At 45.7% G+C, this 13,790-nt stretch overlaps 1 protein-coding gene across 12 annotated transcripts in view; it reads right to left on the minus strand.

Annotated features, from left to right (window-relative positions):
* Positions 1 to 475: 475 nt before the first annotated feature.
* Positions 476 to 13,790, minus strand: part of TEX11 (testis expressed 11) — a 127,795-nt gene continuing 114,480 nt past the window's right edge. For 9 of the 12 annotated variants that reach the window (XM_039489484.1, XM_039489483.1, XM_039489488.1 and 6 more), the window contains 3 exons: positions 11,434 to 11,554; positions 4,303 to 4,467; positions 476 to 866 (listed from right to left, as the gene is read on the minus strand). In XM_039489484.1, the coding sequence (XP_039345418.1) occupies positions 795 to 866; positions 4,303 to 4,467; positions 11,434 to 11,554 (358 nt within the window). In that variant the 3' untranslated portion in view covers positions 476 to 794. Of the gene's footprint in view, positions 867 to 4,302; positions 4,478 to 11,433; positions 11,555 to 13,790 lie in introns of those variants that run through there. The other 3 variants (XM_039489492.1, XM_039489494.1, XM_039489493.1) reach the window with 3 other exon arrangements.

The following is a 13,790-nucleotide window of genomic DNA, read 5'->3' on the forward strand; positions in this document are numbered from 1 at the left end:
ACGTTGTGTGTGACACCTACTCAACCATTCCATCTGCTTTTTTGAAATGGTGGCTGCACACCAGTTTTACTGAGCTATAGCACTGCTTGTGAAACAGGCTGCACCAAGTTGCTTAGGTCAGGTTGTATTAGTCCTGTTAAATTTTAGCTGGTGGGGTGTTGTCTATTCACCCAATCCATCTGGCTGTGGATGAAGTCTCCAGCCTGTGTGCTGTTTTTGGGAGGTTAAGGGTGAGCATTGATTAACTCAGTATGTTATATTTAGCAGCTTATAAATAGCAGCACTAGCCAGAGCTTTAGCATTTTGTGTGACAGCGTGAGCGAGCCACCTATTCTCTTTATTATAATAAAGTGATTGATAGCTGCAATCCTGGCCAGCAGTTCTAAATGCCTGTCCATACTGAAATGGACTGAAAATTAAACAACCCAGTAAATATTTATGTAGGAAGACAACTGTGGCAGCCACAAGATGCACATGGTGCTGGAACACTTTTATTGTTCACATTGCTACTTCCTACATTTAAACTAGCCTGGCTGTACAACAGCAGCCCCATCTCATAAAGTTATGACTCAGCTTCTTACCATTAAATAGCTCTCTAGCATGAATACAAGTCCCTGAAGGAAAACAGTTAGAGCTCTTCAATAAAAACTTCCTTAAAAGTACATAGCTTTCAAATGGCCAAGAGGAGCAGGCCCTGGCTGCTGGTCCCAGCACTCGCTGAAAAGCTAGCAGTCTCTTCTATCCAGCTGAATGTTTACAGGGGGTGCCATCACCCTGGCTTGCTGCACTGAGTGTTATTCTTCATTTGGAAGGAACCCCTTTGCTCTGTCCAACTTATCCAGCACCTCGCCATAAAGACCAATCATCTGGGGAATAGAACCACCAACAGTCCTCTGAGCAGATAAAAACAAAGCTGCCATTCGATTAGAGGGGAAGGGGCAGGGGTCAGAGCGTGTTCCTACAACCTGAGCTACACACTGGTCTACACACACTTGGGTTTTTTTAACCAATGTAACTATATCTGTTTAGAAAGTGATTAGTTAAATCAGGGCAGCCCATCCCTCTTAATGTGCATGCATTTATACCAATGGAAAAGTATTTATAACTTTCAACTAGGGCTGTCAAGCAATTAAAAAATTAATCATGCTGTTAAACAATAACAGAATACCATTTATTTAAATATTTTTGATGTTTTCTTCCTTTTTCAAATATATTGATTTCAATTATAACATTGAATACAAAATGTGCACTGCTCACTTTATTTTTTATTACAAATATTTGCACTATAAAAATAGTATTTTTAATTCCCCCATTACAAGCACTGTAATGCAATCTCTTACTCATGAAAGTTGACCTTACAAATGTAGAATTATGTACAAAAAATAACTGCATTCAAAAATAAAACAATGTAAAACTTCAGATCCTACAAGTCCGCTCAGTCTTACCTCTTGTTCAACCAATCGCTCACATAAACAAGTTTGTTTACATTTGCAGGTGATGATAATGCCCACTTCTTGTTTACAATGTCACCTGAAAGTGAGAACAGATGTTCACATGGCACTGTTGTAACCGTCATCGCAAGATATTTACGTACCAGAGGCACAACAGATTCAGATGTCCCTTCATGCTTCAACCACCCTTCCGGGGGATATGCGACCATGCTGATGACGGGTTCTGCTCGATAACAACTCAAAACAGTGCGGACCAACGCATGTTCATTTTCATCATCTGAGTCAGATACCACCAGCAGAAGGTTGATTTTCTTTTTTGGTGGTTCAGGTTCTGTAGTTTCCGCATTGGAGTGGTGCTCTTTTTAAGACATCTGAAAGTATGTGCTCCACACTTCATCCCTCTCTCAGATTTTGGAAGGCATTTCAGATTCTTAAACCTTGGGTCGAGTGCTGTATCAATACTTAGAAATCTCACAATAGTGCCTTCTTTGCATTTTGTCAAATCTACAGTGAAAGTGTTCTTAAAATGAACATCATGTGCTGGGTCATCATCTGAGATTGCTATAATGTGAAATATATGGCAGAATGCGGGTAAAACAGAGCAGGAGGCATACAATTTTCCCCCAAGGAGTTTAGCCACAAATTTAATTAACACATTTTTTTAACGAGCATCATCAGCATGGAAGCATGTCCTCTGGAATGGTGGCTGAAGCATGAAGGGGCATACAAATGTTTAGCATATCTGGCATGTAACTACCTTGCAATGCCGACTACAAAAATGCCATGCCTGTTCTCACTTTCAGTGACATTGTAAATAAGTTGGCAGCGTTATTGCCTGTAAATGTAAACAAATTTGTTTGTCTTAGCACATGGCTGAACAAGTAGGACTTGTGGGCTCTAAAGTTTTACACTGTTTTGTTTTTGAGTGAAGTTATGTAACAGCAAAAAATCTACATTTGTAAATTGCACTTTCACGATAATGAGACTGCACTACAGTACTTGTATGAGGTGAATTAAATACTATTTTATCATTTTTACATTGCAAATATTTGTAATTAAAAATATAGAGTGAGCACAGTCAGAATATTTGAACATGTAGAAAAACATCAAAAAATATTTAATAAATGTCAATTGGGATTATACTGTTTAACAGTGATTAAAACTGATTAATTGTGGTTAATTTTTTTAATAGCAATTAATTTTGAGTTAATCGCCAGCTCTATTTACAACTGCAGCCACACTAGGGATTGTGTTTCAAAAACTGATACAATTAAATGGGCACAAAAACTATTGACCAGCCTGCAATCAATCAGTGTTAAACTGGAGCCAGTGCAGGGGTGTGTGTAAGATAATGCATGATAACTGCACCCATCATCCAGTCTATAAATTGCTGCGGGAGGGATGGGCAGGCTTAAGGGCAATGGAGCCAGAAGTAATAGAACAGCAGAAAGAAACTGACGTGGTAAAGGGCTAAGAAAAGCTATACAGCTCCCTACAGAGGGCTGATCATTGAAGTGTCCTGCACGGCAGAAGCCTGTCTGGGCTACATCCAGAAGTTGCACTGGTTTCACTAAAAGTGGGAGCTGCAGCAATTTAGTTACATCACTGAATGCCAGGCTTACAGCAGTTCAGTTTGGTTTAAAGCTGGCTTAGAGCAACAATGTAAAAGCATCTACACACATCATCAGCCTGGTTTAATTAAATTAGTGCACCGTCCCACTGTTAGTGACACTGGTGCTACTAGTGTATATAGAAAAACCCTTTGTTTTCTTTTTAATTGGTTAAAGCACCTGCCTTTTTGCAGAATGTCCTCTCTGCCTGTCTATTTCCAATGTTAGTTGTACTGCTTCTAATGTTTCATTGCTTGTAGCTGCATGAGTGTGATGGGTTAAATGACCCTTTCCCAGTACTGTGGTAAGAGGCTCAGTTAAGTGATCAGCAATCTTACTAAAAAAGAGAGCACCTTATAGACTAACAGACTTCAGATCCAGACTAACACGGCTACCCCTCTGATAAAAAAGAGAGGTAACTGCTTGGGGATGCAGTGAAGGGGGAAGAGACCTGTTCCCCTGTGTCTCTCTCAGTTTTCATTGTAATAGAATACAAGGCCAGAAAAGACCATTGTGATCATCCAATCTGAGCTCCTGTACACCTGGCAGAGAACTTCACCCATGTTTTTCTCCCCTACCTCTCATGTTCAAACTTTTATTCTTTTCCCTAACAGTTTCTGCCCTGATCCTAAGACTCCTGCAGCCCCTCATACTGAATGCAACGCCCCACCGTGGCAGCACACAAGCTTTGCCTCAGTGAGGGTCACACTGGTAACTTGTCCAACGCTGTGCCTAAAATGGAGCAGAGGACAGTTGGCCTCATCATGGATAGAGTAGTGCAGCCTGCAGCAAAAACTAGTGTCTCCATCTTTATCTAAGCAGCCAGCCACACTGCATGCTGGGATCTGAACTTTTCATGCCTCTCACGTCTATGAAATATGTCCCTCTGTAGAATGCTGTCGCAGCATATAGTGTGCAGGCTGCAGCCAGCATAGAGCCAAAGGTTTGCCCGCAGCCACAGCTGAGCTGAAAAGTACCTCCACTCAGCTGCTTGCACAAGCTCACTAGTATCAGGACTATAAATTCCTTTCTGCCTGTGTGCCACATCTGTTATGTTCTCTCTTCCCCTTGGGTTTAGACAGTTGTACCAGCAGCTCTGGAACACAATTCCAGGCTTAGACCCATAATAGCGCATGTTGCTTAAGCATCTAGTGACGTCTTCTGCCTTGTCATTTCCCTTTGGAGCAGTTCCTTCCTTGCTTCTCTCCCCCACCCCACCCCTGCCTTCTGCTCACACGCACCTGGCTTTCATAGCTGCTCTTCAGGGATCTCAGGTGATTCAGAAAGCGCATACCCAGCCCACACCACTGCTCAGCCTCCTTGTATTTACCAACACTGTACTGAAGTATTCCTGTATTCCAGGCTCTGGTCATCAGCCAAAGGGTCTCCACCTCTGGGTAATCATCCTAAAGTAGCCAGCAAGGCAAAGCAACAATGCAAAGATTAGGCTTTTCACTCCTAAAGATACCTGGTCTAGGGTGCATTAGAGTTTATTACTAGAACAGAGAAACAAAAGGAAGTTCTTCACCCTGGGCATGCAAAAGCCAGAATGCCCTATGGTCTTGCCGATAATTCACCACTCACCTGCACCACTTCCGAACTGCTTACTGCCAGCGTGGGTGAGGAAGGTGGCACTCTTGTCTACTATTAGGACAGAACATACAATCCTGTGGTACTGGGAATGGCCCCATGGTGGCCGCACGTGGCAGGAGAACTTGCATATGATCTATTTGTAGAGTGGATGAAACATTTTCAACATGCACTGAATGGTAGGCACTGATTGTTATGCAAACCTGGAATGACCTGCAGTGGTTCCAGAATTTTAGGATGTCAAAGACCACATCCCTGGAGTTGTGTATCCAAGCTAGCCCCTGTCCTGCAGCACAGGAACACCAAGATGAGAGCTGTCCTTAGTGGCAATCACCATTTGGAAGCTTGAAAACCCAGCTCGCTACCCGTTAACGGGAAACAAATACAATGTGGGAAAAATCAACACATTCATCCTCCTCTTCCTTCCTGAGCCTCCTCACTGATGCTGAATAAGGAGCATATTGCTTAGAATCTCATGGATGAAAATAAGCTAAGGCCAAAATCTTGCTTTGGCTCCTTGGGTATCAGCTGTTTCCACCGTCTGGTTTATACTTCAGGCCTGCTAAGAAGGCACACACAACCAGGGGAAACTAACAAGGCCTGAACAGAAGGAAGATTTCACTCTCCAGTAGGCCAGTCCCCAGGAGACAAGGGCCTGAAAAGTAAGTGCAGTACAGCAAGTACTGACAGCGGGAAAAACCATTTCCAGGTCATTTGAAGAAGAGCAAACATAGTACCTCTTTCTTTAAAAGGGGGAGCAAAGAGAACCCAGGGAATTTATAAACTAGACAGCATAACTTTGATACCTGGAAGGATATTGGAACAATTATTAAGCAGCAGTTTATAACCACCTAGAGGCTAATACAGTTATAAGGAAAAGCCAGCATGGATTTGTCAAGAAAAAAATCATGCCGAACCAACCTAATTTCCTTCTTTCACAGAGTACCTGGCCTAGTGGATAGGGGAATGCAGTAGATGTGATATATATTGTGACTAATTTGAATGAATTCAAATCAGAAGGGTCAAATGCTATTCATCCCAGGGTACTGAAGGAATTATCTGACAATATGGATGACAGTAGAGGTCCCAGAAGACTGGAGAAGGGCTAACATTGTGCCCATCTTTAAAAGAGGGGGGAAAGGAGGCATCGGTGAACTGGATCAGTCAGCCTGACTTCAATACCTGGGAAGCAACTAGAGCAATGTATAAAACATTCAGTTTGCGAATACCTGGAAGATGAAGAGATAATCACTAGCAGCAAGGATGGATTTACCAAGAACAAATCATGCCAAACCACCTGGATTTCCTTCTTTGATAGGGTAACCGATTTGGGGCATGGGAGAATGCAGTAGACATAATATACCTGGACTTCAGCAAGGCATCTGATAGTCCTACATGACATTCTGATAAGCAAGATGGGGAAATGCAGGCTTGACAGAACTACAATTAACTATACCGAAAACCTACCGACCGCTATGCCTACCTTCATGCCTCCAGCTTCCATCCCGGGCACACCACAAGATCCATTGTCTACAGCCAAGCACTGAGGTACAACCGCATCTGCTCTAACCCCTCAGACAGAGACCAACACCTACAAAATCTCCACCAAGCATTCTCAAAACTACAGTACCCGCACGAGGAAATAAGGAAACAGATCAACAGAGCCAGACGTGTATCCAGAAGCCTCCTACTGCAAGACAAACCCAAAAAAGAAACCAACAGGACTCCACTGGCCATCACATACAGTCCCCAGCTAAAACCCCTCCAGCGCATCATCAGGGATCTACAACCCATCCTGGACAATGATCCCACACTTTCACAGGCCTTGGGTGGAGGCCAGTCCTCGCCCACAGACAACCTGCCAACCTGAAGCAGATTCTCACCAGTAACTGCACACCGCACCATAGTAACCAATCCATGCAACAAACCTCGATGCCAACTCTGCCCACATATCTACACCAGCGACACCATCACAGGACCTAACCAGATCAGCCACACCATCACCGGTTCATTCACCTGCACATCCACCAATGTAATATATGCCATCATATGTCAGCAATGCCCCTCTGCTATGTACATCGGCCAAACTGGACAGTCTCTAAGGAAAAGGATAAATGGACACAAATCAGACATTAGGAATGGCAACATACAAAAACCTGTAGGAGAACACTTCAACCTCCCTGGCCACACAATAGCAGATCTTAAGGTGGCCATCCTGCAGCAAAAAAACTTCAGGACCAGACTTCAAAGAGAAACTGCTGAGCGCCAGTTCATCTTCAAATTTGACACCATCAGCTCAGGATTAAACAAAGACTGTGAATGGCTTGCCAACTACAGAACCAGTTTCTCCTCCCTTGGTTTTCACTCAACTGCTAGAACAGGGCCTCATCCTCCCTGATTGATCTAACCTCGTTATCTCTAGCTTGCTTCTTGCTTGCTTATATAAACCTGCCCCTGGAAATTTCCACCACTTGCATCCGAAGAAGTGGGTATTCACCCACGAAAGCTCATGCTGCAAAACGTCAGTTAGTCTATAAGGTGCCACAGGATTCTTTGCTGCTTTTACAATTAAGTGGATACATAATCAGTTAACCAACCGCAAACAGAGTAACTATGAATGGAATGATGTTGGATTGGAGGGAGGGCTCAAGTGTGGTTCCACGGGGATCTGTTCTGGGTCCGGTGTTGTTTAAAGTTAACATTAATGACCTAGATGTAGACATAGAGAGCTTACTGATCAAGTTTGCACCTGACACAAAGCTAAGGGGGGTTGCTAATACTATAGAGGATAGAATTCAGAGGGCTCTTGGAAAATTGGAGAACTGGGCAAAAGCCAAGACGAAATTTAACGAAGCCAAACCTAAGGTGCCACAGTTAGGGAAGAAAAATCAAATACACCTCTACCTCGATATAATGCTGTCCTCGGGAGCCAAAAAATCTTACCGCGTTATAGGTGAAACCACGTTGTATCGAACTTGCTTTGATCCACCGGGAGTGTGCAGCCCTGCCCTCCCCTCCCCTCCCGAGCGCTGCTTTACCGCATTATATCCAAATTCGTGTTATATCGGGGTACAGATGGACCCAAATACAGAATGGGGGAAAACTGGCTTGGCAGCAGCATGGCTGAGAAGGATCTGGGAGTTGTGGTAGATCACAACCTCAACCTGAGGCAGCAATGTGATGCTGTTGCAAAAAAAAGCAAATGCAATTTTATGTTGCATTAACAGAGGCATAACATGCAAGTCATGGGAGGTGATAGGATCGCTCTACTCAGTGATGGTTAGGTGTTGGCTAGAATACTGTGTAAAATTTTGGTCACCAGTGTATAGAAAGGATGTAGAGAAACTGGAAAGGATCCAGCGGCAAGTGACAAAGATGATCGAATTCAAGCCATATGAGCAAAGGAACTGAGTATGTGTAATAATAATTGGAGATAGGTATATCTCCTAGAACTGGAAGGGACCTTTTAAGGTCATTGAGTTCAGCCCCCTGCCTTCACTAGCAGGACCAAGTACTGATTTTTGCCCCAGATCCATAAGTGGCCCCTTCAAGGATTGAACTCACAACCCTGGGTTTAGTAGGCCAATGCTCAAACCACTGGAATGTCAAGTTGTATTTGCAAAGACACATTTTGTTTGAAAATGGTGGGATATATACTCCGGCTTCAGGCAATTTCTAAACCCAGGACTAAAAATACGGCCTAAAATGTGTCAGAAAACCCTCCACAAAAGCCAGGACACTCTCAGTTAAGTCATAAGGCTCCAGGAGATATTCAGTTTGAAGTGCCCTCACTATATCCCTCTGGGAAGGGGCTTGTCCCATGGGAGCAGAGGCGCCATTTCAGCTTTGGGGGTGGGGGTGACTAACCATGATGCCAGGGGCTACTTACACACTTGAGAAAACTAGTTTTTTTGGCTGATAATTTAGCAATTAGCTGACAGAAGCACTGTAGCTAATTCCTATATAAAAGAAAGAAAATCAAATAGACCCACTCAGCTCTAATACTAACATGTTCTGACATCTTGTGGCAAGTCACTTAAAGACACGGGTTAGGTTTAAAATGTTAATATATATTCTTACTTGGTTACTAAATCTGCAGAAAGAGAGAGATATCGACCCCATCAGGACTCCTGGGTTCTATCTCAGCTCTGGGAGGGGTGTGAGATCTAAGGGGTTGCAGCAGGAGGCAGATACATGTGAGTTTAATATAAGACTAGCAGAATGGCCATACAGGGTAAGACCAATGGTCCATCTAGCCCCGTATCCTGTCTTCCAACAGTGTCCAATATCAGGTGCTTCAGAGGGAATGAACAGAACAGGGAATCATCAAGTGATTCATCCCGTCACCCATTCCCAGCTTTACACTGGTACTGGATCCCTGCGCATCCTGACTAATAGCCATTGATGGACCTGTCCTCCATGAACTTATCTAGTTCTTACTGGAACCAGGTATATTTTGGCCTTCACCATATCCCCTGGCAAAGAGTTCCACAGATTGACGGTGAAGAAATACTTTCTTTTCTTTGTTTTAAATCTGCTGCCTATTAGTTTCATTAGGTGACCCCCTAGTGCTTGTGTTATTTGAAGGTGTAAATAACATTTCCTTATTCAGTTTTTCCACACCATTCATGATTTTATAGACCTCTATCATATCCCCCTTAGTCATTTTTTTCCAAACTGAAAAGTCCCAGTCTTTTTCCATCTCTCCTCATACAGGTGTTCCATACCCCAATGATTTCTGTTGTCCTTCTCTGTACCTTTTCCAAATCCTATATATCGTTTTTGAGTTCGGGTGACCAAATCTGCATGCAGTATTGAATATGTGGGTGTTCCATGGATTTATAGAGGCAATATGATACTTTATGTTTTATTAGCTATCCCTTTCTTACTGATTCCCAATATGCTGTTAGCTTTTTTGATTGCCACTGCACATTGAGCAGATGTTTTCAGAGCACTATCCACAATGAATCCAAGATCTCTTTCTTGAGTGGTAACAGCTAATTTAGACTCCATTGTTTTGTATGTATAGTTGGGATTATATTTTGCCATTGGCATTACTTTGCATTTATCAACTTTGAATGTCATCTGCCATAGGGCTTGGCTACACTTGAAAGTTGCAGCGCTGGGAGTTACAGCGCTGGTCGTGCAGCTGTGTAGGGAAAGTGCTGGTGTGTGGCCACACTCACAGCTACCAGCGCTGCAGTGTGGCCACATTTGCAGCTCTGTTGGGAGCAGTGCATTATGGGCAGCTATCCCAGCGTTCAAGTGGCAGCAACGTGCTTTTCAAAAGAGGGGGGTGGGGTGGGGTGTAGTGTGACAGGGAGCGGGGGAGAGAGAGAGAGTGGATTTTTGGAGCCAACACTGTATGTTAGCTTCCTGACTTGCAAAATCAGAAAATGTTCCCGACCCCTTAATCTTAACTCTTAACTGCAAACAGCCTGCATCCAACGGACTCCCATTCTCCCCTCTGCCCCCGCTATTTCTCGTCAAGCAAACTCTCAACCCCTGTGAATGAGACAGGCAGGGGGTTTTCTCATTTGATTGTTCACAGTCAGGTACAGATTGATCACAGCAAACAGGAGCTGTGTTTGTTTTTTAGATAAGCAGCTCCCTGTGCTCCGGCGCGCCGGGGAGCTCCGAGTTCACAACAAAACAAAGAGAGGCTGCATAACAAAACAAAGAGAGTAATTTAGTTAAAAGCATTCTGGGATATCTCCTAATACCCTGGAGGCCAATAACAGCACTGGTGTGTGGCCACACTTGACGAGCAGCGCTGGATCACCAGCGCTGCACTCGTTATACCCCAAGCAGACCAGGTGTACAGCCAGCGCTGCAGCCAGGGAGTTGCAGCGCTGGATGTGCCTTGCAGGTGTGGACAGTTACTAATTGCAGCACTGGAAAGCCTCCACCAGCGCTGCAACTTTCAAGTGTAGCCAAGCCCATAGTGTTGCCCAGTCATCCAGTTTTGTGAGATCCCTTTGTAACTCTTCGCAGTCAGCTTTGGACTTAACTATCTTGAGTAATTTTGATTCATCTGCAAATTTTGCCACCTCACTGTTTACCCCCTTTTCCAGATCATTTATGAATATGTTGATCAGCACTGGTCCACTATAGACCCTTGGGGGACACCACTACTTACTTTTCTCCATTCTCACAGTTTATTCATTCCTACCCTTGTTTCCTCTCTTTTAACTTGAGTGCCTGGCAATACTTTCAGGATGATCTAAGGATCCTTAATTTAATTTAAGGATAAGCCTTTTGTTATCTTAAATCAGCCTGCCTCTGTTTATAAACAAAAAGAACAGGAGTACCTGTGGCACCTTAAAGACTAACAAATTTATTTTAGCATGCATCCGAAGAAGTGAGCTGTAGCTCAGGAAAGCTCATGCTAAAATAAATTTGTTTGTCTTTAAGGTGCCACAAGTACTCCTGTTCTTTTTGTGGATACAGACTAACACAGCTGCTACACTGAAACCGGTTTATAAACAAACTCCCTGCCCCGGAGTGGAAGCTGGGAGCAGCACAGAACTCATCCCATATCACACTCAAGCTGTGTCACAGTTAAGAGCTCCGTCTGGAGCTAGGGAATGCACTGTGACTGCTGACCTCAGGTACTAAACTCCTCAGAGGCTAGAGCCACCCTCCCCTGCCTCCTTAAATGACGCCCCTGCTTGTGACAGCCTAAATATTTTAAGATTTGTTTGCTGATTGCTCTCATTGCAGTGAGGACTTTTTAAGCTTACTCAGGATCATTTCCACTCTTGTTTTTCTGTTCAACTTACTGTGGTGCCTACAATGCTCAGAGCATCTTCAAAGTAGCCCCACACCTCCTCCAGTACACAAGCATCTGTGTCTATCACTCCAGTTGGCAGAGAAAGGTGAACCAAGCTGTGCAGACATTTGCTGGGAATCAAAACAGCAACAAAGAGGAAAACTTGTTAAATACCATATGGAATACGCATCTTTGATTACTCAGCAAAGCAACCAGGCATGGAACAAATTAGCTGAGTTTTAACAGAAGCACCACTCTGGCATGTGGCTCCATGTTGTCTGCACTTCACTGCTTTGTACCCTACCCATTTCTGAAAGCAGGACATCCTTGTCCTGGGTCTGAGCTCATTCCTGCAGTCTATAGATGGGAGGGAGCAGCTATTGTATTTTAGGAGTTGCCCAACTGAAAGGAAGGGGAGAACAGCTATTCCTATCCCAGTCCCACTAAGGGAGCTAACTACAGGACCCTGCAGTGCTTGCTGCCCTTGGAAATAAAGAAAAACAGCAGCAAATGCGTGCACCTTGAAATGATTCTTCCTGCTCATTAAGGGAAAAGGCAGCTCCTTCATGAGGACTCTTCCTGGACTTTAGGAGAGTGATTCACAGAGCATTGTCATGGCAGTTCAGGTGCAGGGGGAGCAGAAGAGGGGATTCCATTACAGGGAATGGAATCTGAGGCAAAAAGATGTCAGGTAGTATTTCAGATTCCATATAAGCAGGTATCCTGGGGAGCTGGCTACTCAGCACCACTGTATCGTATATTTGGCATAGTATCTTACAGTTAACTCCTCCCAGTCCCTGTGGCCTTCCCCACAGTTCTCTTCACTTAATTTCTTTTGAGAAGACTGCATCACACCCAACCAGCTACAGTATGCCCTACGGAGCACATCACAGGATAAAGCCAAAACTGCTTACTGGCGCCTATTTGTAGCCAATCATCTTCACTGGCCTAGTTACCACTGGGAATATAAACTGTGTTAGAAAGCATGTTAAGTAAACAGGTTTTAATTAACACTGTTGATAACACTAGTGTAACAAAGATAATCTTGTTGACTAGTCATGGGTAAGGCTACGTTTTAGTCATGGGTATTTTTAGTAAAAATCATGGACAGATCACGGGCAGTAAACAAAAATTCACAGCCCTTGACCTGTCCGTGACTTGTACTATATACCCCTGACTAAATCGGGGGAGGGGGCTGCTGCAGATTCTTCGGGGGGTGGAGGTGGGGGAGGGAGTAGCCAGGACCCCTGCTGGTGCTGGGAGGAGAGGGGGTTAGAAGGGCTGGCAGGCTCCCTACCCAGACCCTTGTAGCGTCTCGGAAGCGGGACATGTCCCTCCCTCAGCACCTAGCTCCCCGTACTGCCCCCCACCCCCACCCCAAGCGCCGGCTCCACAGTGCCCAGTGGCTGGGAACCACAGCCAATGGGAGCTACGGGAGTGGTACCTGCGGGTGGAGGCAGTGTGCAGAGCTAGGAGCTGAGGGTGGGACATGTTGCCACTTCTGGGGAGCCCCCCCACTCAAGGAAAGCACCACACCAGAGCCCCCTCCCACACTCAAACTCCTGGTGCTGCCGGGGGGGGGGGGGCGGCAGTGGCCCAAGACTGCCCCAGTAGCGGCCTGTGCCACAGGCCCAGGGGATGCCTGAGCTGCTCAGGCGGCCCCTGGGCCAGCCACACAGGCCGCTGCAGAAGTCATGGAGTTCCAGGAAAGTCACAGACTCCATGACTTCTGTGACCACCATGACAAACTTGAAGCCTTAGTCATGGGTAATCCTAAAGTGACCATGGGCGGCAAGTTATATATCCAGGTGGTGCCTGGGCACCAGCAATATTCAGCGCCCGGGGCCCAGCTCCACCAATGTTTGGGGCTGGGTTCCCCCTCTGGCCTCACCTGCCACCCCCCTGCGCCTCCCCAAGTGTCCCCCGGCCCCCTCCTTGCTGGCCCCATGCATGTCCCCGGAGCAGACCATCCCTGCCTCTTCCCTGCAGCTCCATGCTGCCACCCTGCAACAACTGGTGCCGCAGGGTCCTAGTGCCCCCCATATCGACTGCCTGAGCCTGCTCTTCCACCTCAGACCCTTCCCTTTTCCATCGGGACCCTCTACCAGCACAGCCTCCCCCACCCGCTCCCGCCCGCAGTCACCACTCCTGCCCCATGCTGGGCAAGGAGGCAGCCCCATCCCCCACCCCCCAGTGAGGTTACAGTCAGGGGCAACAGCAGGGGAGGAAGCACACACAGCACCCTCCAGCGCCCACCATGGGGGGGCGGGGGGCGAGGGAGATTCCTGGAGCTGAGAGGGGCCCCTAGGAGCACATGCAGGGACAGTGGTGGGGGTGAGTGTGCTGCTGGGGGGGGAGGGGGCTCCT

Source organism: Mauremys reevesii, linkage group 9 (assembly GCF_016161935.1).
Source record: "Mauremys reevesii isolate NIE-2019 linkage group 9, ASM1616193v1, whole genome shotgun sequence".
NCBI classification, from domain to species: domain Eukaryota; kingdom Metazoa; phylum Chordata; order Testudines; family Geoemydidae; genus Mauremys; species Mauremys reevesii.